Source organism: Simochromis diagramma, unplaced genomic scaffold, assembly GCF_900408965.1.
Source record: "Simochromis diagramma unplaced genomic scaffold, fSimDia1.1 OVJJ01000445.1, whole genome shotgun sequence".
In the NCBI taxonomy this organism is placed as follows: domain Eukaryota; kingdom Metazoa; phylum Chordata; class Actinopteri; order Cichliformes; family Cichlidae; genus Simochromis; species Simochromis diagramma.
In genome coordinates, this window is record NW_024387269.1 from 10,331 (window position 1) to 36,715 (window position 26,385).

General features: G+C 43.6%; 2 protein-coding genes across 2 annotated transcripts; one reads left to right on the forward strand and one right to left on the reverse strand.

Moving 5' to 3' along the window:
* On the forward strand, positions 1–12,788 carry LOC120715537 (actin-related protein 2/3 complex subunit 5-A-like). The gene is made up of 4 exons (XM_040002547.1): positions 1–284; positions 4,134–4,206; positions 11,830–12,006; positions 12,196–12,788. The coding sequence occupies exons 1-4, from the start codon at positions 145–147 to the stop codon at positions 12,256–12,258; spliced, it is 453 nt and encodes a 150-aa protein (XP_039858481.1). The 5' UTR covers positions 1–144; the 3' UTR covers positions 12,259–12,788.
* Positions 12,682–26,385, reverse strand: rnf2 (ring finger protein 2). The gene is made up of 9 exons (XM_040002546.1): positions 26,255–26,385; positions 22,078–22,174; positions 21,803–21,963; positions 20,259–20,341; positions 19,178–19,310; positions 18,998–19,097; positions 16,998–17,170; positions 16,696–16,885; positions 12,682–16,120 (listed from the first exon to the last, which is right to left on the reverse strand). The coding sequence occupies exons 2-9, from the start codon at positions 22,162–22,164 to the stop codon at positions 16,019–16,021; spliced, it is 1,029 nt and encodes a 342-aa protein (XP_039858480.1). The 5' UTR covers positions 22,165–22,174; positions 26,255–26,385; the 3' UTR covers positions 12,682–16,018.

The window sequence follows — 26,385 nt, forward strand, 5'->3', positions numbered from 1 at the left end:
GGAAGAAGTAGAAAGAAAGTGAGGAAGTAAGGAGGTGAGGAAGTGGACCTGCGGGGCTGCGAAGTGGACAGCAGAGTTTCGTGGCGTGTGCTGTCCTTAGAGCTTTGTCTTTTCCTTTAGCCGATCTTTGTTGTCGTGTACAGGATGTCTAAGAACACGGTGTCCGACCGCTTCAGGAAAGTAGATGTCGATGAATACGACGAGAACAAGTTCGTGGACGAGGAAGAAGGAGGAGAGAATCAGGGCGGTCCGGACGAGGCCGAAGTGGACTCTCTGCTCAGACAATATCCTTTAAGTTGGCGGCTGTTCTGCTGACGGCTGTTCTGCTGACGGCACGGCGAACAGTGATGCGTGTATGTGGACAGCTCCGCTGTTTGAAGGGCGGAGTATCGGTCCAGTATCGGTGCTTCTCGGTACCCGTTTTTATATGGTTAAAATAATGTTCCGGGTATTTACAGTGACATAAAGTTGACGTTTCTGTGACATCCTGTGTGCAGTTTGTTTCATAGGAGCCTGTGAAACCTGACTTCCGGGTGTCAGTCACAGGAGGGTGTGGTTCTCTGTGACTTTTTCCTTTTTAAGGAAATGTTTCAGCCCCATTCTTTGTCCGTGTGTCGGACTGTGTGTATTATCAGAATTGTCATGTATTCACGCTAAAGAGCTGCTGTTCGACTGTGTTTCTTTCACCTGCAGCTTTCCGCGCCTTTAAAGGCCTCGATGAAACCAACAGCAGTGCTTTAAGGTGAGCTCGGCTGCATAGAGAACAGGCTGAGGAGCTGTGCAGGAGGACTCGCTGCCTCTACTTTACCGCTGTCGTTTATGGAGCACCATAGAGTAGTCCTTTTACTCTGAATTAGGGCTGCCACACACGATTATTGTGAGAGTCGACCAATCAGATAGAATAGAATAGAATTCAACTTTATTGTCATTGCACATGCACAGGTACAGGGCAACGAAATGCAGTTTGCATCCATCCAGAAGTGCTTTAGTGATATAGATATATTACAATATATATTAGCAATAATATAGATATGTGAGTATATTACAGAAATGGGTCTATTATGGTATGTTATAATGTACACGGTATGAAGTATGTTGTGAATATTCTATAACTATAAGTATGTACAGGCTGTAGTGAGTACAAAGCTATGTACAGGCTATGAACAGGATATAAATATGAAAAACTATACAGAATATGAAATAAATAACTTTACAGAATTTGAGATATACAGCTATACAGAAATGGGAACTATGCAAGTTGTAAACAGTTGTAGGATTAAAGATTATCGAATGTACAGAATGATTATTTACACAGAGTTATACAGTAGTGCAGTTAAGATAAGTGAGGGTGTAGATAGTTTCTACAGAGGCTATATAAAGTGCTAGTGGTTGTGAGTGGTGGTTCAGTCCATGTTATTATTGTGTGTTTGAGGGTACAGTTGTCCATTGTGGGTGTGTGTATGTTCAGTCCATGAGTTTAACGTGGGTCAGATGTCAGGAGGCAGAGTTCAGGAGTCTGACAGCTGTGGGGAAGAAGCTGTTCCGGTACCTGGTGGTCTTAGTCCGGAGGCTCCTGTGGCGCCTCCCAGAGGGCAGGAGGGTGAAGAGTCCATGTGATGGGTGACTGGGATCTTTGATGATTTTCCCAGCCCTTTTCAGACACCGCTTCCTGTAGATGTCTTTTATGGCAGGAAGTGGTGCTCCGGCGATGCGCTGGGCAGTTTTCACGACCCTCTGCAACGCCTTCCGGTCCGAGGCAGAGCAGTTCCCGTACCAGACTGTTATACAGTTGGTCAGGATGCTCTCGATGGTGCAGCGATAGAAGTTCACCAGGATGTCTGAGGACAGGTGGTTCTTCCTCAGAGTCCTCAAGAAGAAGAGGCGCTGGTGAGCCTTCTTGACCAGCTTGGAGCAGTTGGTCGTCCAGGTGAGATCCTCGGAGATGTGGACTCCCAGGAACTTGAAGCTGCTCACACGCTCCACAGCCGTCCCCTTAATGTGGATGGGTGGATGTGGGTCAGCATTCCTCCTGTAGTCTACGATGAGCTCCTTGGTCTTCTCGGTGTTAAGCAGCAGGTTGTTTGTGTCGCACCACTCAGCCAGACGATCCACCTCCTCCCTGTAGGCGGCCTCATCGTTGTCACTGATGAGGCCAATCACCGTGGTGTCATCTGCAAACTTAATGATGGTGTTGGAACCATCAGCAGGTCTGCAGTCGTGGGTGAAGAGGGAGTAGAGGAAAGGGCTCATCACACAGCCTTGTGGTACACCGGTGTTCATCGTGATTGTAGATGAGCAGCGGTTATCCAGCCGGACATGTTGGGGGCGGTTGGTCAGGAAGTCCAGTAACCATTTGCATATGAGGGAACTGATGCCCAGGTCTGTCAGTTTCCTGAGGGGTGGATTGTATTGAACGCTGAACTGAAGTCTATAAACAGCATTCTGGCGTAGGTGTTGTTGTTGTCCAGGTGTGAGAGGACAGAGTGCAGTGCGATGGAGACTGCATCCTCTGTGCTCCTGTTCTGGCAGTATGCGAATTGGTGGGGGTCCAGGGTGGGGGGGAGACAGGATTTGAAGTGTGCTAGGACCAGCTGCTCTAAGCACTTAGTGATGATGGGGGTGAGTGCTACTGGGCGGTAATCATTGAGGCAAGATGGGTTGAAGTTTTTGGGTATCGGGACGATGGAGGTGGATTTGAAGCAGGCCGGTACCACAGCGTGGGCCAAGGACAGATTGAATATGTCTGTGAGCACTCCTGCAAGCTCCCCAGAACATGCTCTGAGAACACGCCCGGGGATGCCATCAGGGCCTGCAGCCTTGTGGACATTGATCCTGCTCAGCACCGCTCCTACATCGGTGGGGGAGAGAGTCAGATCATCATCCACTGGACGTGAAACGTACAGCTTATTGCACCAGTAGCATCTGCTCTTATATAACTATCATTAGCTTACAGCTTGAAGTGTTTCAGGTATGTGCTAACTAAAAATAAAGACAAGGTGATAGTTTAATTACACTTTTAATGAAATTTGCAGATTGTCTCAGTGGAAACTCAGCCGTCTGCTACTTCATATCTAAAATATAACAGCACACTGGAGTAAACTCTCTATCATCTCACACTTCTTTTTAATCAATTTTCTGCTTGACGTTTGTTCAGCTGTGTGAAAACTGTAACTTTAATCTCAGCCAAACCGATTTACTGAGGAACAAACAAAACGCTGAAAAAAGCCAAACAATAACATTTTTAAGTTATCTAAGTGACTTTTATATCATGTTTAACCTGAGTAGCGAAAGACCGCGGGGGGTTTGAGAACGATGTGCCAGGAGTTGAACCTTGACCTCCCGGCCAGCACATCTCCGAAAACATCGGAGCACTTTTGTAAATATATGATGTCTTGATAAATCGACCAGATATTTGAGGTTTACACAGCTGCATTCTCGCCTGAAAATATCTGAAAACTTTATTTTGTGACCCAGAAAGAGTAATATTAAAACTAAGTAGCTGCCGCCATCGTTGGAAACTGTAATTGGCTGGGCCGCGCTATGAATTCTGGGATAGGTTGGGTCATGAAGGATACACCCGACCCATCCTTCAAATCTGGGGAAATTAAGGACGCATTTGGAGAAGTCTTCGAGTTTGGACAGCCTTTGTCGCGTCGCTGTAACAAATGCAGCCTCTGAATTTGGACACAGCTACGATACCGGAGACTAATTTTTCCTCGGTGTTTAATGGCAGCTGGCATCCTTGTAGATGCAGTGCTGCCATCTTCTGTTTCAGTCCGTTATTACACTCTTAAATCCTACTACTTATTCCTGCGTCTTTCAGGATCTTGCAAAGCTTCAAACGACACGTCGACTATTAAATTAGTCGTCAATGATTTTGATAGTCGACGAATCGTGGCAGCCCTACTCTGACTCTTGACTTTGTGTGCCTAGTTGTAAAATTGAGTCACAGAAGTCTTTTTTTTATGTTATTTGTAATGAAACCTGCTGTTTGCTTTAGAAACAGTTTACTCCTTGTTTTGTAGTTGCACTTTATAGTGTCTATAGTGTATACTATATGTGTATTCATTTAAAACAGGAAGGACAGGTCGTGTATCTCCATCTCTGTGTTGTCCTTGACTGATATTTTGTAAGGGGAATCTGAATGGAGCTCTCAGTGCTGTCCTAAAGAATCCTCCAATCAACACCAAGAACCAGAATGCCAAGGTATCCGTGTTTTTATTCAACCTGACTCTCTACATTTATTTTCAATTCACTTCAATTTCATTTATACACTACCAAATCACAACAACAGCCTCCTCACGATGCTTTATATTGTAAGGTAAAGAATCAAGACAACAATAAAGAGAGCAAGCACTTGGTGACAGTGGGAATAAAAAAACTCCCTTTTAAAGGAAGAAGCCTCCATCAGAACCAGGCTCAGGGAGGGCCAGCCAGGATGATCTGATATCGTCGTGTTGGTGTTTTTCCCAGATCATCATGAAATTGTTGTTCCAGGTTCAACATTGCAAGTGACCAGTCACATTGTTGTGACGTTATTCTTTTGTGCGCCAAGCCGTTCGTGCATTTATGAAATTCCAATGTTGCAAGGACAATATCAATTCAGCTTAGCGTTTATTAAAGGGTCAGGGTCCGTTGATCGGCGGACAGAGGCGGTTTCTCGCAGCTTAAGTACAGTTTTTTTGTTTTACGGCGGTTTTTCCCGAAGTCGCAAAAGTATGACGTCACAACATTCTGATTGGTCACTTGCAATGTTGATCCTGGAACAACATTTACTATGTTGATCTGGGAACAACACCAACACGACGATATCAGATCGCGCGGGCCAGCCAACAGCTGCGATACTCCACAGTGGCATTTAACTTCTCTGAATGTGGTTCTTTATGTTTTCCTAAGAGATTTAAATGAAACATAATCCAAGAGTAACGCTTCAGTTTTAATTAAAAGGTTTTCATAGAAAAGCTCCATTAACTGCTTAGGAGTTACAGCCATTTTTATAGGTAGTGCACTGTTTCAGGGCCCTGCTCAACTTTGTATAGATGGTTCATTCTCAGTACTTTGTAGAGAAACACTTGCAGACGGTGGCTGCCTGGAGTTTGGTTGTCATCAGAGAGTAATGTTAGTAGGTTTGCAGTAAAGCAATTTCCACTGGGCTGGATATTCTGTTGTTGCTGAAAGGTTATTGTGATCATCCACTACTGTTTTCATCTGTGGATTTCAAAACCTTGTTTTACCAGGCTTGCCATTTCATTCATTCTTTTTTTTTTTTTTTTTTTTTCTCTCCTCTGACTGTCGATGTGGCCACTTCTTTAACCACGTGGAAAAGTAACCGTGTAACACTAGCTCTTGAGTAATTACTGAGAGACTCTCAGATGTATCTGGATTAAGGGCCCAGTACACCTGCTGCAACCTCATCTCACAGTCTCACTTGTACTTATACCCGCCGTTAAGGCTCTGTAATATTCTCCTGAACGATAGGTGTTGACACTCAGTCAGTATCGGCACATAAGCGCTTCTGTAGGAGAAAAAGAAATCAAAACTGGAGGCAACACTTTGCCAAGTGTTTGTTTTGGGGTTTTGTTTTTGTTTTCTTATATATCCATTTGCATATTGAAACTAAAATTAGTAATTTTTGTGTTTGCATGGGTTTTTTCAGATCTTAATATCTCGTGAGACTTGCAGCTAATGTTCTTGAATGGATCATTTTAATACTGTTTTAATGCATTTTGGACCTTCCTAATCTAAACTGCAGAGGTTTTCATAAAGTGTTGGGCATCAATGTCATGGTAATTGTTACATTGAAATATTCTTTTTCCAGGGTTGAATGATTGCACATATGGGCTCAAATGTATACATCAAAACATTTTCCTCTCCTCATCCAGTTCAGGGTTGCAGGAGGCTACAGCCTGTCTCAGCTGCCACAGGGCAAGAGATGGGGCACACCCCGGACAGGCTGTCAGTCAGGGCTAACACAGGGAGACAGACAGCCATTCACTTTCACACCTATAGTCAGTTTAGCGTCACCAGTTAGTCTTTGGACTATGGGAGAAAGCCAGAGGTAGCCCACACTGACATGGGGAGAGCATGTAAACTCAAAGTAGAAAGGCTCTGGCCAAATGGTGGATTCAAACCCAGGACCTGGGATTGAATTGACCTTCTTGCTGTGAAGCAAAAGTCCTAACCACTGTACCCCCATGCTGCTTATATACATATACCCCCACTAATATTTGGTTAACATATTTTGGTTGCACCTTGACAACATGCTTTTGGTAGCCATCAATAAGCTTCTGGCATAATTCTGGACTGATTGGAAACTCTTCTTGGCAGAATTGGTTTAATTTGGTTAGTTTCCTTGCATGGACCTGACTTAAGTATATATACTTAACAGACCATCAGAGCATTATATACACCTGCTATTTAATAATATTTCTTATCTAAATAATTTGACTTAACAAAACTTTATGAAGAACAAAATATTTTAACCTCACACATAATACTAGCCAGGCCCTTGTAGTCAGTGTGACCAAAGGTAGCATAGCTACCATTAGCTCTCCCCCAGCAGGTTGTCCCTAGCAGCCGGAAAAACAGGATGGTTGCTTGATGGTGAGGAGCAAGCGTAGTCTCTCTATCAATCAGCTATGTACCACAGGCCCTCAACTGTTATTTAAAAAGCCATCACTTGACCCAGCTGTCTTAGCTAGTTATAGGATCATCTCAAACCTCTTTTTATTGCAATTTTTTTTCAAAAACACAGAAAAAGCACAGAAACAGCTTTAGTGAAGGTTACAAATGATCTTCTTATGGCCTCTGACAGTGGACTCATCTCTGTGCTTGTCCTGCTAGACCTCAGTGCAGTGTTCGATACTGTAGACCATAATATCCTATTAGAGCGATTAGAACATGCTGTAGGTATTACAGGTACTGTGCTGCAGTGGTTTGTATCATATCTATCTAATAGACTCCAGTTTGTGCATGTAAATGGAGAGTCCTCTTCACACACTGAGGTTAATTATGGAGTACCACAGGGTTCAGTGCTAGGACCAATTCTATTTACATTATACATGCTTCCCTTAGGCAGCATCATTAGAAGGCATAAATGATACCCAGCTTTATCTATCCATGAAGACAGATAAGACGGGTAACATGAAATATGGTATCTAAGCAGATTCTTACTCCGGATGGCATTACCTTGGCCTCCAGTAACACTGTGAGGAACCTTGGAGTCATTTTTGACCAGGACATGTCCTTCAATGCACATATTAAACAATCGAAATACTTTATTAATCCCTAAGGAAATTATGTGGGTTACAGTTGCTCCAAGACAGTAACAGTAATAGACTAAACTAATTACATGATACAATATGTTACAAAGTTTAGAAATATAAGAAATAGCTCTAATATATACAAATAGCTCAATTATAAATATCAAGAATATATGAGGGACATTTAACCTGTGAACTTTGTCACTTGTGCAACAGTGTGTAGCTATTGCAGTCTGTACTGTGCATTAGATGGAGGAGTTGTACAGGGAGATGGCCACAGGCAGAAATGATTTCCTGTGTTGTTCAGTGGTGCATTGTGGGTAATCTTAGTCTCTCACTGCGCGTGCTCCTGTGACTAGCCAGCACATCATGGAGTGAGTGGGAGGTATAATCCAGCATCGTCTTCATCTTGGATGATAGCTGCCTTTCAGGTACCACCTTAAGGGAGTCAACCCTAAACCTGCTGCCCCAGCATGCAACACCATAGAGGATAGCACTGGCCACAACAGACTCATAGAAAATCCTGAGCATTGTCTGACCAATGTTGAAGGACCTTAGAGACGACTCTGGCCCTTCCTGTAGAGTACAGTGATGTTTTTAACCCAGTCCAGTTTATTATCTACAGTGGGGCAAAAAAGTATTTAGTCAGCCACCGATTGTGCAAGTTCCCCCACTTAAAATGATGACAGAGGTCAGTAATTTGCACCAGAGGTACACTTCAACTGTGAGAGACAGAATGTGAAAAAAAAATCCATGAATCCACATGGTAGGATTTGTAAAGAATTTATTCGTAAATTAGGGTGGAAAATAAGTATTTGGTCACCTCAAACAAGGAAAATCTCTGGCTCTCACAGACCTGTAACGTCTTCTGTAAGAAACTTTTCTGTCCCCCACTCGTTACCTGTATGAATGGCACCTGTTTGAACTCATCATCTGTATAAAAGACACCTGTCCACAGCCTCAAACAGTCAGACTCCAAACTCCGCCATGGCCAAGACCAAAGAGCTTTCGAAGGACACCAGGAAAAGTATTGTAGACCTGCACCAGACTGGGAAGAGTGAATCTACAATAGGCAAGCAGCTTGGTGTGAAAAAATCAACTGTGGGAGCAATCATCAGAAAATGGAAGACATACAAGACCACTGATAATCTCTCTCGATCTGGGGTTCCACGCAAGATCTCATCCCGTGGGGTCAAAATGATCATGAGAACGGTGAGCAAAGATCCCAGAACCACACGGGGGGACCTGGTGAATGACCTGCAGAGAGCTGGGACCAAAGTAACAAAGGTCACCATCAGTAACACACTACAACGGCAGGGAATCAAATCCCGCAGTGCCAGACGTGTTCCGCTGCTGAAGCCAGTGCATGTCCAGGCCCGTCTGAAGTTTGCCAGAGAGCACATGGATGATACAGCAGAGGATTGGGAGAATGTCATGTGGTCAGATGAAACCAAAGTAGAACTTTTTGGTATAAACTCAACTCGTCGTGTTTGGAGGAAGAAGAATACTGAGTTGCATCCCAAGAACACCATACCTACTGTGAAGCATGGGGGTGGAAACATCATGCTATGGGGCTGTTTTTCTGCCAAGGGGACAGGACGACTGATCCGTGTTAAGGACAGAATGAATGGGGCCATGTATCGTGAGATTTTGAGCCAAAACCTCCTTCCATCAGTGAGAACTTTGAAGATGAAACGAGGCTGGGTCTTCCAACATGACAATGATCCAAAACACACCGCCCGGGCAACAAAGGAGTGGCTCCGTAAGAAGCATTTGAAAGTCCTGGAGTGGCCTAGCCAGTCTCCAGACCTCAACCCCATAGAAAATCTGTGGCGGGAGTTGAAAGTCCGTGTTGCTCGGCGACAGCCCCAAAACATCACTGCTCTCGAGAAGATCTGCATGGAGGAATGGGCCAAAATACCAGCTACTGTGTGTGCAAACCTGGTAAAGACCTATAGTAAACCTTTGACCTCTGTTATTGCCAACAAAGGTTATGTTACAAAGTATTGAGTTGTATTTTTGTTATTGACCAAATACTTATTTTCCACCCTGATTTACGAATAAATTCTTTACAAATCCTACCATGTGGATTCATGGACTTTTTTTTTTCACATTCTGTCTCTCACAGTTGAAGTGTACCTCTGGTGCAAATTACTGACCTCTGTCATCATTTTAAGTGGGGGAACTTGCACAATCGGTGGCTGACTAAATACTTTTTTGCCCCACTGTATGTGTACTCCGAGGTATTTATAGTCCACATGGATTGAAACAGGTGTCACAGGTTTCCTGGTCCTCCTAAAGTCCACAATCAGTTCTTTGGTCTTTGCCACACTAAGCTGCAGATGATTCTGCTCACATCACAGCCCTCTGGCTACTCTGACTCATCATCCCTGCTGATGCATCCAACCACCGCAGAGTCATCAGGAAACTTCTGAAGATGGAGGTCTCTGTGCAGTGGCTGAAGTGTGTGGTGTACAGGGTGAGGAGGAAGGGGGAAGGACGGTCCCCTGTGGTGTTCCTGTGTTGCTGATCACCTTGTCAGACACACACATATTGTGGTCTTCTTGTCAGGTAATCAACAATCCAGGACACCAGAGAAGCATCCACCTGCATTGCTGTAAGCTTATCACCCAAGAGGGTCGGCCTGATGGTGTTGAAAGCACTGGAAAAGTCAAAAACATGACCCTCACAATGCTCGCCAACGTGTCTAGATGGGTGTAGACGCGATTGAGCAGATAGATGATAACATCCTCAGCTCCGAGAAGGGGCTGGTAAGCAAACTGAAGAGGATCCCTGACGTGGTCTGAGTATGGGTCGGAGCTGGTCCAGGATGAGTCTTTCCAGGGTCTTCATGACGTGGGATGTCAGTGCCACAGGCCTGTAGTCCTGGGGTCCTCTTCTTGTCTCTGTCTTAGAGATAGGCTCAGAGTAGAGCTGCTACCCCTCCACATTGAAATTAAAGGTTTCCTCTTTGATAAAGCATGCAGTTGGGGCTGGATCAAATGAACCTAAATCCTCTCTTGGTTACCCTGCAGTAGGTTTCGGCTTCCCGTGATGCACTGAGTGTTGACTGTGCACTGACTATATGTTTATACATCACTCTGCATATGAGTTATTATTCATCTCTGGTAGGGCTGGGTATCGTCACTGATTTCTAGAATCGATTCGATTCCGATTCACAAGGTCCTGAATCGATTTGATCTTCGATTCGATTTGAATCTGGGAAATTTTGCCTCAAAGTCAGAAATATTATAATTCAGATCAGTACATTTACATATTTTTGTATCTATAAAAAGGAAGCTGACACTTTCCAGACTTTATCAAAGGTGTGAGCATCACAGCAGAGGCCTTTGTGTCAAAGTAGCTGAAGATAAAACACAGAAAAACATGAAGGAGATTTTCCTGGCCTGGAATTTTATAAAAATATTCTGCAGTACATCAAAAATGAAAGAAAACCATTAATCAGCATATGAACGTTACCTCTGAAGTTACAGCGGTTTTATTAGAGACACGGCTAACAGGCATTTTGTATAATTTTAAAAAGTTTACATTTGTTCAGAAGCCTGTTGAACTGCAGAAATTAGGTTTTCTTTTTGGAAGTAAGTAAAAACAACATCGGCCGACAGCCTGTAAACAACGGTAGACTTGTGCGTAACAAGCAAGCGAATAATGCAGAAAACAGATTTTTAGACGGGAAACTGTTCTTGAAGTACAGAGAGAGAGAGCTGTGCATGAAGTGTGATTTTTATCCTGGTGGAAGCAAAACAGTAAAAGTCAGAGTGAATTCACGACGATGTTTATGTGAAGCGTAGTTTGGATCTGCTTTTGCTGCTGGTTCGGTCAATGTTGTTTGGAGAGAGATCAAACTAACAGCTTCAGAATCTGCGCAAAAAGGGCGTGAACACAAAGCTCGACCCGCCGAAACATCAGAATCAGCGAGCTGTCGGCTTTCAGCCCCGACCGTGTCCGTGCCGTCGGTGAGAAAGGCGACATCTCACTGATTCTGCTCCGCGCTTTGTGTTTACGTCTTTGTGCAGAAGCCGTGTTCCTGCTCTCATTTACTGTCTTAGCTGTTTGGTGGTTGTCAAAATTTTGTGACGTTTCACCTGAGATTCTGGAATTTTGGGCAAAATACATTTATATTAAAAAATCGATTCAGGATTTTAATGAATCGATATCACGTTATCCAAGCCAGAATCGATTTTAATCGATGCATCGATGAATAAAACCCACCCCTAATCTCTGGCTCTTCTTCCACAGCGTTTCTTTTTTCTGTCTTCCTCCCCAGCCCCCCCTGAGTGGGATTCTGCTGGAGTCATCTTCCTGCTAAAAGGGAGTTTTTCATTCCCAGTCTCCTCACAGTGCTTGCTGTTTTCTTTGCATTATTGTAGGGTCTTTACCTTGCAATATAAAGTACCTTGAGACAACTGCTGTGAATTGTGGCTATATAAATAAAATTGAATTGAAATGATGTGGGAGCTCAGATGTCTTGATGGAAAGTGTTCATTTAGGTACTTGCTTTTTAATATGCAGTATCCTCCCCCTCTTTATGTGTGTTGGTGCATAGGAGCGAGCAGAGCAGCTGGTGGTCAAAGTGTTGAGCAGCTTCAAGAGCAGTGACATAGAGAAGGCTGTGGGCTCTCTGGACAAAGCAGGAGTGGATCTGCTCATGAAATACATCTACAGAGGCTTTGAGAAGCCCTCTGACAACAGTAGTGCTGTACTCCTGCAGTGGCATGAAAAGGTCAGTGCTTTCTGTTAATTAAGCTAATACAATCTTAGAGTGGAAATTGTGCTGAAATCGAAACCAGTTTCCATTAAGTGGTTAGTGCCACGTTCACAAAGCCAGAGCTTTGATCACAATCACAGACGATTCCCTCAAATCGTAATGCAGAGAAAAGTTTATGGACGTTTCTTTTCTGTGCGTCCTCAGGCCCTGGCAGTGGGAGGAGTTGGCTCTATCGTGAGAGTCCTGACTGCGAGGAAGACGGTCTGATGGTCGCCGAACCTGCAGCGTCCAGTCACACGCCACAGCTGATTGTGTTTCTGAGCTTCTGTCTTTATATAGGACTTTTTTTCCAACTGCTCTACTTTCTACTTTTTTTCTACTTTCTGGATTTCACACACATTTCTAGGATTTCAAAGTGCTGGGTGTCAGTCAGGCGGCAAGGTGCTGGCACCTCACACAATCTGTTTGGCATCCCTGCAAAGAGACCTCTCACTCAGACGCAAAGCAGCTCTGCAGCTCCTCCTTTAAACAGCTCCCCGGCTGCTCTGCTGGCTCTCGCACCATTCGCGCTGTCTTCTCTGCATCTTTCCCCTTTTCCTCTGGTAGAGTCGGACTCATCCAGAGGAAACGTTCCTGTTTACCCTCAACTTTCTCAAGATGTTTGTCCACTTTTTTTTTTTTTTTTTTTTACTGCTCATGCCAAAACTGTGTTTGGTTCAGCCTGATTCGTGGCTGTTCTTCTTACGTTGATTCTTTGTATATTTGAAACAACAAAAGAATAAAGAGCCGAAGCTGAACACTTGTCTTTTCTGCTTCTGTTGAATCCTTTTATACATATAAAACTACTGTAGTTGTTTTGCTCACACATTTGAAAATGAGTTTGTATTCTGCTTTTATCACAACAGCAGGATAGTTGTTAGTGATGGGACGAGCAGAGCCGTCGGAGCGTGTCGAGAAATCCGGACGGTCTTTGATGAACCGCCTTTTGAGGCTTTCTGCTTTATGGGCGAGTGATGTGAGTGACGACTTTGAGCCAGTAAAGTATTAGACACGATATGCCTGTAAATAATGATCGTGTTTACTATAATATTCATACGTTTTATTTCAAGTGTTTGTTGTGCACCAGGCTAGAGTAAAACACCATCTCATCTATGGGTGTCATCCAGATGTGAGACTTTATAGGACTGTTTTACTGGTGCAGTCTGGCTTCCTCAGTGCAAGAAACCAGTGGAGTCTATGGAGAGCCACATGTGCCAAAACTAAATGCATCATTAAATGAAACATAAGCTAATTTTGTTTAACATTCTGGTATTTTGAGCGATGTTTCTAACAAATGACTATAATTATTGATATTTTTTATTTACAAAGTAGCAGAACAAATGATAGAATCAGCCAATGTTCAGGGGAAAAACTTTAATATGACAACTGAATCCAATTCATTAAAAATACCTTTGATGTGAAGTTACACTGATGTATTCAGCTCTATGCTGAGGTCATGTAACACTGGACTCCACTGAACTGAAAGGATGTCAAACATGATTACAGAGCAGAAACAGCACCGTGTGCTCCATGTTGAACTCAGATTCAGCTTTATTGACCAAACAGAAGGATGCAGTATACAAGCTCCACGCACTGCTGATCAGATGCACTCGTCCTAAACGAAACATGAGTAACGCTGTGACTCGTAGGGTTCTCTTTCATGGTGAGTGTATTTTGTGAAATGGGACCATTTTCTTTGCTAAAGTTGAAAGTCACGCTCCTCTGTGACTTTCAAAAGTCCAATGTTGATTTCTGCTCAAACTATTTTTATTCAGAATAATGTATAGGTCAGTAAAACGAAACGGTATCTGCTCAAGCACTGAGGTTAGTTGCAACAGCTAGTTTCTACTTTTCCTTCAGCTGCTACATTTTGCTTAACTACCTTTTTCTCTAGAACGGCAGAAATGAGTAAAGTGTCATCTACACTCTCCAGAACCCAAGTTATACTTACTGTGCAGAAAGATCGTTCTCTGGTTATCGACTCGAATGAAAGAATAGCAGCAAATCGTCACCTGAGACGAGCTGCATCCAAAGAAAGAATGTTTGTTGTTTTTTAGTTTCAAGGTTTAGGAAACAAATGAGTCGTTCTAAACTTTATAAACTTTGCTTCACCGACTTTTATCCATAATTTAGACGTTTCTCTAATAACATTTTGACTTGCAGTGAGCAGAGCACTTCCATTTATTTAAATTAACAGATTCTCCAACTCCTCTAATATAACCCATACTATACATTAATCAGAAACATGGCATTGTGCTATACCATTTGTTTAACAGCTGCAGGTTTTAAAGACAGACGGAAAACACGTTACAGGATATCAAACATGATATTTGTATGAAACCAAATCATTTCCATGTTCTGTGTCTGAACACTTCCTTTTCCCACCATCAGTGAAAACAAGTTTATGACATGACACAAGCTGTACTGACAGTTTATTCCCTTCACATTCTCATCAACACATTTCAGTAATCACTCACAAGTAGTGTCCATGCAACCGAGCATGAGCTCACGCTAGCACAGCTCAAACTCTGCACATGTTTGTGGTTTGTTGAAATGTACCAACTGGCAACCAGTCTGAACACAAATTGACAAAGTCACAACATTTACGGTACACGTTTAGACTCGCACTCACTCAGGAATCACCCTTTCCGTGGAGTTTCTCTTCCGAACACTCAGGAACCTGACTGCTGGGTGGAAAATGAAACAAACTGTATCAAAGATTTCTCCAGGATGTGTCTGTGAGAGCAACGAGTTAACCTCCCTGTGATGGACAGCCACCCTCAGCAAACAGGATAAATACTGTAAAGGTCAAACTGTCCAAGCCTCCGATCACACATACTGTTACAAAAGACATTTATAAAAGGATGAGCGACAGAGAGCAGCCACAGATATTAGAAGACAGTTTGTTCCTACAGATCAGGGCAACTGAGATTCTCCAACTCAAATCAGGGTTCATAAACCAGCTGTACACGTCAACTTTGTGACCGTGACAAGACGACCAAATCTGTTGGTTTGTTTCCATTTTCACGTAAACTAACAGTCACACGTGGCAAGATTCTCTTCCGCTTATCAGGACTGCAGGGATGCTGGAGCGTATCCCAGCTACCACAGGGCAAGAGGCGGGGCACGCCCCGGACAGGCCTGTCACAGGGCGAGCGACCATTCAAACCTGTGGGCCATTCACAATCACCAGTTAACCTAACCAACTGTGATGTTCTGGGAGTACTGGGAGAGAACCACACAAACAAAACACAGCAAGGCTGGACAGTGGAGTCGAACTCAGGACCTAACCACTGCACCACCGTGCCGCCATAATTATATATAGAAGAGTGTTCTAACAGAAACACATTTCAATGCAACACATATTCACATTGTGGCTTTTATTTACTTCCATGCATGTCAGATGCATCGTACATGGCCCATTAATGCATGGCAAACTGTTCACAGGCATTTTAACAAAGCGCATCATTCTGATATCCTGGAGGTCACTGGGAGTGATCGTGTGCTCCTACACTGTTTGGACAGAGCTGGTCCTGGTTTTTAAGGCCCTAAACCCAGCCACATGTCACCCATGTGATGCAGGGCGGTTTCCAAAGTCAAACAGACCCACGAGTCCCGGCCTAAAGGCCATCCAGATGAAGACAGTATACCATGTGCTTTTAACTTCACGCTATAGATGGACCCTGGATTTGTTTGGAGAGAATCCACAGTTACTGTCAGCAGCCCAGTCTGTCGGCTGCTGTTCTGATCTGCTACATCATACTAAGATAGAAACAACACGGATACAGATAATATAAAACAAGGGGTTTCTTCTATGTACAAGAGTCCTTTTGAGGGTTTTAGTCAACCCTGTTCATCTCCTTCAGAAATACACTTCTGCTCTTGTTTCTGTGTGCCGCACAGGTATCCATGTCCATGCATTTGATTTTCCTCTGAGTGTGTGTGTGTGTGTGTGTGCGCGCACGTGTGTGTGTGTTTTCCTGGCCGTCTACTTGTGTTCTTTAGTAGGGGCAAAGTAGAGCTCCATGGGTTTGTTGACCTTCCAGTACTTTTCACTGACCAGTTCCAGGGAGAAGGAACCATTCAGCACCTGTGGACAGAGTTCAACACGTCATTTCCCAAACACACTGAATCACACAGTATTTTGAATGTAGCCATTGAACCTGTTGTTGTTACTGTGAACTGTTTTTGCACATAGAAAAACTAAACCTGCTGTCTCACCTTTGTGCACATCCCTTTACAACATCGTACGTCTACATCAAATGTGCCAAGTGCCAGTGTTTTACATCATTTCCTCAAGGATTAAAAAAAAGGGAATAAGTGGTTAGCGCCCCCTAGTGTGGTGCCTCGTTGACTACAGCCAACATGAATTCTTCCACTTTAAAAATAAAACCACAAAGCTAAACCTTGGTATACTAATAATAATGCTATACTATATAACTTGTTTTATTTTTGTGCCAGCACCTAACACTGTAAGAAAAACATGGGTTGGAAAAATTAAAACTAATGGCCACCAGATTATCATACTGTGGGTGCAAAAAGTCTTCCGGTCTTACAGAAGTCTGTGGGACAACAGCCTTCAGTCCACGTCTGTGTGGATCACAGTGAAAAAGACAGGATAGCTATATGTTTAGTAAAGCTGAGTGTGTCTGTGTGGGTGCTCACAGTGAACTGGTTTCCAGCTGTAGGTATGTAGATGGTGTACTGTTTCTCTGAAGCTGCCTCCACATTAACAGGACTGGCTTCAGCGTTTCTCCTCAGCTCCTCCAGAGCCAGTCGCACAGCCAGGTATTTAGACAGGTGATCCACTGTGGCGTTACCGGATGTCTTTATGTAGCGAGGGACAAACTCCACACTGTGCAGACACAAAAGCACTAGTGTGAATATGTGCAGGAACTGGATTTTCAGAGCTAACGTAGGGTGTGTATTATATTGAAATGGATGTGTCAGCAGCAATGTCTGACTACCTGTTGTGACCGTCATCCTTCTCCATCAGGGTGGGGTGTGGCCTAAAGACCAGCTCTATTTCACTGGCACCACCATCAATCACCGAGTCCCCGCCCCCGTTCTCTGCAGCGTTATCCATGTCCAAACCGCTGTCGTCGCTTGTCTTGGTGCGCTTGATGCTCGGCCCGGCCTCCTACAGAACCACAGTTAAAGACGAAGAGAGATCACCCATCCTAAAAATCACTGTGGTCCTCACACTCGTGTGTTCGTCTCTTTTCCATTAGTACTCGGATCGACTCGCCACGCTTTTCAGGGTTTCCCATTAGATAACAGCTCCTGGTACCAGTAGGGATGGGTACCGGTATCCGGTGCCATTATGCCGGTGCCTTTTTTTTCCCTGAGATGTCATACACTTTGGATTCTAGCCAATCATTTTACGTTTCCGAGGATAGTAGGCGGGCCCAGGTACGTACGTTCTTTTGAGCAGAGCTACAGATTAAAAATGCCCAAAGCGAAGCGGTCAAAAGTCTGGCTGTACTTCACAACAAAAGATGCAAACTCAGCAGCCTGCAACAAGTGCTTTAAGCTGATACTGTCAAAGGAGGTAACACCTTGAATCTGATGAAACACCTGGCGACGGGTTTCTTTTAAAGCCGAGAAATGCGCCGTATTTGATAGCTTGCTGCGAGACCTCACACCGAGCGCATCTACTGCGAGTGTGGTGCCTGTTATCGGACCCAGAGTTAGCAACATCCCCCAAAAACCCCAATAGCCTCCGTAATGTCTTTGTGCCTGCGGGAGTTCGACGGGTATAGGGAAGCGCTGTATAAGGTTCCCGTTATTGATGTTTGGGTGGTTGACCGGGACGGATTTTCTCCTGTCACTTTCTCGTCATCCCTGACGTGCTCTCCGTTGTTTTTTCCTGCTAATTTTAGCATCACACGGTACAGCTTCTGTATCACGTGGTATAAGGCTCCGCCCTTGTCATTTGTTGAGCAGGAAGAGTGAGCGCTTGTTTTCATGCAGATTACGTCCCGGATCAAAATGTGGTACAATTGTCGTCTTTTTTTTCCTTTTTTTTTTTTTAAATCGTTGTCATTTGGAAATGAGATCGCACATAAGTATGAATCGAGATCGCGATTTTCTAACGATTAATCGTGCAGCCCTATTATCTGCTGTAAAAAGCCAGGACAGGAAAATCTCTTCACGTTTTTCTGTGTTTGATCCTCAGTTACTTTGACACAAAGACATCTGCTGTGATGCTCTGATGAAGTCTCACAGTGTCAGCTTTGTTTTTATACACAGACATAAATGTAAGGAGATGTAAATGATCAGAATTATAATATTTCCGACTGAGTAAACACTGAATCAATGGGGACTTTGTGATTCGATGATAGAAGTCAGTGATGATACCCAGCCCTAGTCATGCTCTACATGAAAAATAAAGAAAAGGAAGACAAAGACGCCAATGCCTCTGTTCCAGTAGTACCTATTGGTAAATGGACTGATTCTTATAGAGCGCTTTTCTGCTCTCCCGGAGTACTCAAAACGCTCTACACAACATGCCACATTCACCCAATCACACCCATTCTCACAAGCACTTTCTCTATATGCTTTCTAACTACATTCACACACATTCACACGCCAATTGATGCGTCGGAGAGCAACTTGGGGTTAGTATCTTGCCCAAGGATACATGACATGCAGACTGGAGGAGGCAGGGATCGAACCACCAACCTTCCGATCAGTAGGTGACCTGCTCTACCTCCTGAGTAACAGCCACCCCAAATCAACCTAATCCTAATCAACTACACTCGGCTTAGGTTGTTTTCCATTACAGCTGAGTCAATGTGGGTGAGGTTGTTACAGCAACGCGGCCTGAAAGTTCTGCGTGTAGCTTGTACCAGGTAATAATACCTAATGGAAAATCCTAAAACCGAGTCCAGTTGAATCAAACAGGTACACGTGGAAAAGAGGCTTAAGCGGTACACAGAAAGCATCCATGTATACCACATCATACCTGGTTGCTGTGGACGGAAGCGTTGCTACAGTGGGAAGAGTCTCCATTATCCTCAGCTCCACTGCCGTTCTCCACTGTGTGTCTCTTACCACGCTGTAGTCTGACACAGAGGTAACTCGCATTCATTGAAATGGACTGAGTTTAATGTGAGTATTTGGAGCATTTGTACACATCCTTTACCTGGTCATAGCCTGTATCTTCAGCCCTTCTTCTATGCTGTGGGATAAGGCTTGCTGGTTGTTGTGTTTGCTGATGCGGGCCAAAACTCTTTCCTGGTGGGCTTCGTACTCGTCACGGCTCGGGTAAATCTTACCTGAAAGTAGAAAAATGCCACGAAAGACTTCACGCACCATGTCCACACGTAAATAAACAGGAAATAACTATGTATAATATATACACACACATATGTTTTCAGACTGTCTGTGTCTTACAGGTCTGAAAGTACACGTATATAACAATTTGTTTTTACATAATGATCCAATTACAATAAATTAATGAAGGCTGTGTTTAAAAAACATTTATTTTGTATTATGTTTCTCTACAGAAAACTTGAGTATGAACCAAATAGTGATTTTGGAGAATTGTTGATTGTAGTGATTTCATACTGTGCTGTAATCATCATCATCTGATTTTTAAAACTGAGAAAACTAAAGAAATGATTTTTGACCTTAGGATGTGCACATGACTCAGTGGGGATTGATGGGTGTACGACACAGCAGGTTAGCTCATATGAATACTCAGGCATCTATGTGGATACCTTTTTTAAATGGAAAGGCTGTGTTGGGTTTTTCTGTGAGAAATTAGCTCGAAGACTACAAAGAGAACCAGTCTCTCCAGTAAAGATATGAAAAAGATTCATCAGGATCATAAAACTGTTAATGATCCATCCCATATCTTTTCTGCAGTACGAGCCGTTACTCTCAGGGAGACGGTACAGAGCAAAGAAAACAAAGCAGCAGAAAGTCTCGTTCCTCCCTACATCTGTTGCACTTTTAAATAAGCACTTGGCACTATTTAAACCTCTGGAGCAACATCGCTGTGTAACTGAACACTTGCTGGCGTCGTGTCACAGGAAACAAAGGTGTATTGATGAATCTATTCACTTATTTATGGATTGATCTTTGTTGCTGCTTTCATTATTCAAATGCTGCCATGTTTCTTCTTCCACAGTAATGTGAAAATGACACAAAATGTTCTTCCTGCAGGCATAAGAAACCATCAACATGTGGATGTAAAGCACAACTTTCCTGACATCACTTACTAATCAGAGCATCAAAATTGGGGTCTGGACGCAGCGATCTCTTGGACACCAGCTTCTTACGACAGGTAGGACACTCTTTATTACTGCGGAGACAGCAAACGGCATCAGTGCCACTTCCACATGAACAACAGGTAATCATGCACAACATCTCAGTTGTTTTCTAACGTCTGTATCGGTGTTATGAAAGCAAAACTCATGACCTGTGAAAGCCTGAACAACAACAGACGAAGTGACAGTATGTGAAAACAGCATATCAAAAACAAGGAAAATTCATACCACACTGAGGCCGTGCTAGCCCATCAGCATGAGACGATGCTCGGACTGTTACTGTGCATCTGCATGCCTAATGCCTATATCTGTAAGTGTGAGTGGAAGCAGGTGCTGTGACTGTAAGATGGTCACTCTCACACATCAACCTTCAGGTGAGAAGCTTTGGCTTTTTGAACCAGTCTCACTGCTGTATTATTACTATGCTAATATCCTGTGGGGTAGGTGCAATGTGTTTTATTAGCCATGTTTTAGTGCCATTAAAAGAGAGAGTGGATTTGGAAAGAGCAACTCATTGATAAAAAGTTAAAACTAATTTCCTGGACTAAATTTGGCCATTAACTCTGGCCTTTGAATAAAGCTCGCTTCAGCCAATACCAATCATGGAAGGCTACACAGGCTTCCCGACAGGCTGCACAGATGCTCCGTGACTTCACTGCCGCTAGGGCTGCACGATTTTGCATAAAATGAGAATCATGATTTTTTGGCTTAGAATTGAGATCACGATTCTCTCACGATTCTCTTTTCCAGTATAAATATTTATTGCACTTATTAACTGCACATCAACTTCGTAACAGTTGAGACTGAACATAAAAACAATAAATAAACATAAAAACAACAAAATGTTGTACTGCTTGAAATTCCGTCTCCACCGTTGCTCGACGCTGCGTGTATAGAGCAGGTAGTGCAACAATAGAAAAATAGTTGCGGGACGGCACTGTGTAGCGTTTGTCTAGGGTGTTGATCATTTTCCTAAATCCCTCGTTTTGCACAGTGTTGATGGGAGCCATATCTGTGGTCAGGTGATAAGTGATAGCCTCCGTAGTTTCTTTGTGCCTGCGGGAGTTCGACGTGTATAGGGAAGCGCTGTATAAGGTTCCCGTTATTGATGTTTGGGTGGCTGACCGGGACGGATTTTCTCCTGTCACTTTCTCGTCATCCCTGACGTGCTCTCCGTTGTTTTTTCCTGCTAATTTTAGCATCACACGGCACAGCTTTTGTATCACGTGGTATAAGGCTCCGCCCTTGTCATTTGTTGAGCAGGAAGAGTGAGCGCTTGTTTTCATGCAGATTACGTCCCGGATCAAAATGCGGTACAATCGTCGTCTTTTTTTTCCTTTTTTTTTTTTTTTTAAATCGTTGTCATTTGGAAATGAGATCGCACATAAGTATGAATCGAGATCGCGATTTTCTAACGATTAATCGTGCAGCCCTAACTGCCGCCCTCTCTGTCCAGCTGTGACGGTCATATTACTCAGGTGTTCCCGTGCACTCACCCAGATCTCAAAGCTGTGATGATGCAATCAGCACAGAAGCGATGCAAACATTCTTTGGTAGTCATCGTGTTCTTCAGCATGTCCAGACAGATAGGACACATAAGTTCACTGTGCAAGGACCTGGGTGACACCGCTATTTCCAGGCCATCTGTGATAGCCTCCTGTGGCAGAAGCAAACACACAGACTGAGGTTAGCACCAAGACGAACCAGGCCTAACAATCACAAACACAGCCGTGCCACAGGCTGACTGTGATGAGGTGGTGTTAGTGATTACCTGTGGAGTCCTCTGTAGCTCGTACAGACTCAGCTCCCAAGTCTTGCTGAGGGGTTGGACCCCATTGGTCTGAACTGTTTGAGTCATCACTGAAACTCTGAAAAACAGAAAGGAAAAATGGAGACTCTTCTGCAAATCAATGATAACGAGTTATTCACTCCAAATTAATGGTAAGCACAGCACACTTTCTATTGTCACACATAAACATGTAACCTGTAATGTCAATGAGTAAAATAAAAGTTCAGCAATGAACCAAAAATCCAAAAAGGAGAACAACCAGAAAGAAAGACAAAAAACTGGTGGACAGGGAGTCGGTTTGGTGGGGGGTGTGGGGGGTTGGGCGGAAAGGGAATGGGACTGGAAGTCAGCCAATCAGAAAGCAGAAGACCAAAAGGTCTCACTGCCCGCTGACCTCTGTTCACCGTGCTGGATTCACAGCGCACAGGAAGCCACGATTTGTTTCCTTCAAAGCTTGCTTTAGCACATCAGCGCTGCGATTAATGCAGAAGTCAACACGGACGCACAAACCCTTCATTCCTCATGAGCAGCAGCAAAACTTTTTACCATAAACGCACTGACATTAGTGTTAGCGCTGGCATCTGACACAGTCCAGCTTCTCACCCAGTTTGTCCGACTGGATGAAACACAGCACTGTCAGAGACATCACACTGATCCACGGTCTTACTCTGTACTTTTTTTCTATTATAGTTATTTACTTATACCTTTCATAGTAAATTAAGCTGCCAGTAAGTTTATATAGAATTAGAAAACAATGTGTTTACAGTGTCTATTTTATAAAATCCCCATCTAAGCTCAGAACAGAATAGGAATATCCTTTATTGTGCCTCATTGGGAATATTCAGGTGTCGCTGACAGGCAGACATGCAGATTAAAATATTGTTTTAAACTTGTGGGTGCTGACTTCTCTCAGACTTTAATTCAGGACTCTTGGAGGGACTCGTCTCTCTCGCGCTCTCTTTATAGTCTCCATTCATGGAAAGGACTAAGAGGTTTTTATACTTTGCAGACTGAAGCAGCTAAAGTCACTGCACCAGTAAAATGCATTTCTTGGATAGCAGTTGGAAACATCGCCTTCAACAGCATTTCATTGTCATGTTATCATTTTAACAAATGTAACTCTTTAGATGTAATAGGGTTGTTAGGAAGCTTTATGGTCTTGTTTTATTTAGACGTAGGGCTGGGCGATATGGCCTAAAATCCATATCGCGGTATAATTTGAAGCATGTACGGTAACAATATATCTCACGATATATTCTTTTCTTCTGTATACTGTATATTCCGCACTATAAGGCGCACTTAAAATCCTTTAATTTTTTTAAAAATCGACAGTGTGCCTTATAATCCGGTGCACCTTATGTATGAATTCTGGTTGTGCTTACTGACCTCGAACCGATTTTATGTGCTACAGAAATCTGTCAAAATGTTTTAGTACGACTTTGGTTGCTACGAAGCCGCACCGCTTGATGGATTGTCGGAGTATTACGGCTGCCGTAGTCAGGAGCCTCGCGGAGTAATCTGGGTCCAAAACTCCGTCCTCTTCAGGTCCCAAAGTCAAACAAACACTGCGGCATCACTGAGAGTTACAAACTGTCTACATTCTTTCATCTGTAATAAAATGATCAGCGTTGCTGCTTTACCAGGTGTAACAATTAAGTTTAACATCCAGGAAAACACAATTTATTAAATTCAACGGAGTTAGAAGTTAGCAGGAAGTTAGCTCGCTAGCTGAGAAAATTAAAACGTACAGCTCTGCTATCACTTCCAACATAAATGAGGACAGAAAACTAAACAGCAGCGACGTTTGTAGGGTTACTGAAGTTGTCGAAAACCTTAGACAAAAATAGCAGCTTAGAGATTGGTCTAAAATTGCCAAGAACTGACGGGTCCAAACCAGGTTTTTTTAGAAGCGGCTGGACAACAGCTTGTTTAAACGAATGAGGAACAGTTCCATTTGAGATACTGCCATTTACAATAGCGAGGATGTTAGGGCCGACTGTCTTCAGCACATCTCTGAGAAATGGCGTAGGTAACACATCCAAGGGGCACGTAGTTGGTTTCACGTAGTTGGCATTATTATATCAGAAAGATGGCATAATGAAACTGGTTTAAATTAGGAGAGAATGAACATGCAGGTTGTTCAGAAGGGTCTTGGGGTGGGAGCAGGATATGTGCTCTGATGTTATCAGTTTTTTCAGTAAAGAACTTTTGAAAATCCTCAGAAGTGTGTGAGGCAGTCAAAGATATCACTATGACTGTCGCCCGGCAGAATTTCCACATGATATTGTTTGCAGCCGCTGCAACGCTTTCGACCAAAACAGGTGCAGCTTGATGACACCATCAACATGCGCTATCGCGGTAGAGCGGTATAGCCAAAATCTCAACTGTTGGCCAAATTCATATTGTTTCTACCGTATACCGTTTATACCGCCCACCCACATTTAGACGCTTCAGTGTGATCCTTAAAGGAAACCCATCTATGAAATGATTATGAGTGGGTACCATCATGACACCTCGGACACACAGAAGCCCTTGTATACTTCTCACTGGTATCCACACAGGTACTAATACCCCAGTAATCGGCTTGGCTCAACTCAACTCGGTTTTTAGGCTTTTCCATTGGGTGTTAGAACCTGTTACCAGATACTTTTTTAGTACTTATTTGGCCAAGCTATCTGAAATTGTGTCGTCAACAGACTGCCATCAATGGGCTGGTCAATAGAGTCGCTCGATGAGTCACGACTCCTTTGCGATAATCCAAGCCGAAAGTGGACAACAAGGGAAAAGGACACACAAAAAACAACACTGTGATGTCTGACGAAAAGTCATACGCCAAACAGCAGGCATTTCACATTTCACGCAAACAAATGACATCACGGGGTCGCTATAACGACTCCACGCAGATTAGGTGGTACTCCACTGAAAAACGGAAAATAATTTCTAATTCTTAACTGAGCTGATGTGTTTGGTGCTCACGACACACAGGGTTGTGTAACCTGGGCATATGGATCACTCCTAATAACAGTTTGTCTATGTACAGATAATACAAGAAACCAGTGTTATTTGTGTTATATGGGGCTGTTCTGTCGTGGGTCTGAGAGGTTTGTCTAGTCAGAATGTTATACTGTATATATGTGTGTCTGTCTTACAGTGTACTCTCGTAATGTAAAGAATAGCTGCTGCAGATAATGGAGACCTTAATAAGTTTCAAGTTAGACTTCTGTGCCTCCCTGCTTGGCCTTATTTCTCTGTCTTGTCTGCTGCGTCTCATTTGGGTGTTTGCAGCTTTGCTCCTTATTACCTGTTGGCCTCTGTCTTTGTTTTGGTTTTGCCCGAATAACAACATGGCAAAGACTACCCAAAATGCATTGCGATACCCAGCACTAAAGAGGTGAAAATGGGGGTGGTTCACATAAAACACAACGAGCGGTTTGAAAGGCAAGCTACACAATCTTTCCACATATGAAGAATAAAATATCAATAAACACAGTACAATGGGACGTAAAACGGGGGCTGCGTTGACCAGTACATTACCATGACGTGTTTGTACCGCAATCATTAATCTGTGTCCATAAACAAAACCCTGTGTGCAGCACACATTCAAATTAGACACGGTTTCTACGGCTGTTAGCGTGTAAACAGGTTTTCTCAAACGCACAGGCAGCTGAGTCGACTCTGATATTAATTTTCCACCAAGTTTTTAGTGTTAGCTTATCAACTTGTTCACGGGCAGACCTCGAGCACAGATTTCAATGAACCCACGGTGCTCGGCTGCTAACCACGGGCTACCGAAGAGGCTAGCTGCTCCTCGCAGCGCTAACGCCAGAAAGGAGCTGAACACAGACCGTGACAAAGACCGCACGATCGTGGCGGACACTCATCTCGTTTCCATTTAAATAGCACACACAATTACACGACGAGTTATTCAATAAAATACTCGGGACGGAGTCACGAATGTAATTTGTGGCTGTGACAGAGGGGAAAACAACAACAGACAAGAGCCGAGCACCGCTGTCCTGAGCTGAGCTGTGCGGCTGTCCAGCCTCCAGAAAACAGCGTGAAACAACCACAAACTGACGCCTGGAGCTTTTTAACCACAACTTCCCACACAGGAGCGAAGCAGGGATCCCAGCTGGGAACATCATTTTTCCATACTTACATTTTCAGTTGTAAGAGACGATCCAGCCAGCGCGTTTAGGCGAAGGCAATATGGCGGACACACAAGAAGCAACGTAACCTGGGAAACCGAGTCCTGTGCTGGAAGCCTGATCAGGTGACATCTGTACACGT

Coding starts and splice junctions, on each gene's coding strand:
- LOC120715537 (XM_040002547.1), top strand. CDS start 145: ATGTCTAAGAACACGGTGTCCGACCGCTTCAGGAAAGTAGATGTCGAT. Junction 4,207..11,829: donor CCAAGAACCAGAATGCCAAG/GTATCCGTGTTT, acceptor GTTGGTGCATAG/GAGCGAGCAGAGCAGCTGGT. Junction 12,007..12,195: donor TCCTGCAGTGGCATGAAAAG/GTCAGTGCTTTC, acceptor GTGCGTCCTCAG/GCCCTGGCAGTGGGAGGAGT.
- rnf2 (XM_040002546.1), bottom strand. CDS start 22,164: ATGACTCAAACAGTTCAGACCAATGGGGTCCAACCCCTCAGCAAGACT. Junction 17,171..18,997: donor CTTCCGTCCACAGCAACCAG/GTATGATGTGGT, acceptor GTGGTTCTGTAG/GAGGCCGGGCCGAGCATCAA. Junction 16,121..16,695: donor CAGCTGGAAACCAGTTCACT/GTGAGCACCCAC, acceptor CTCTGTCCACAG/GTGCTGAATGGTTCCTTCTC.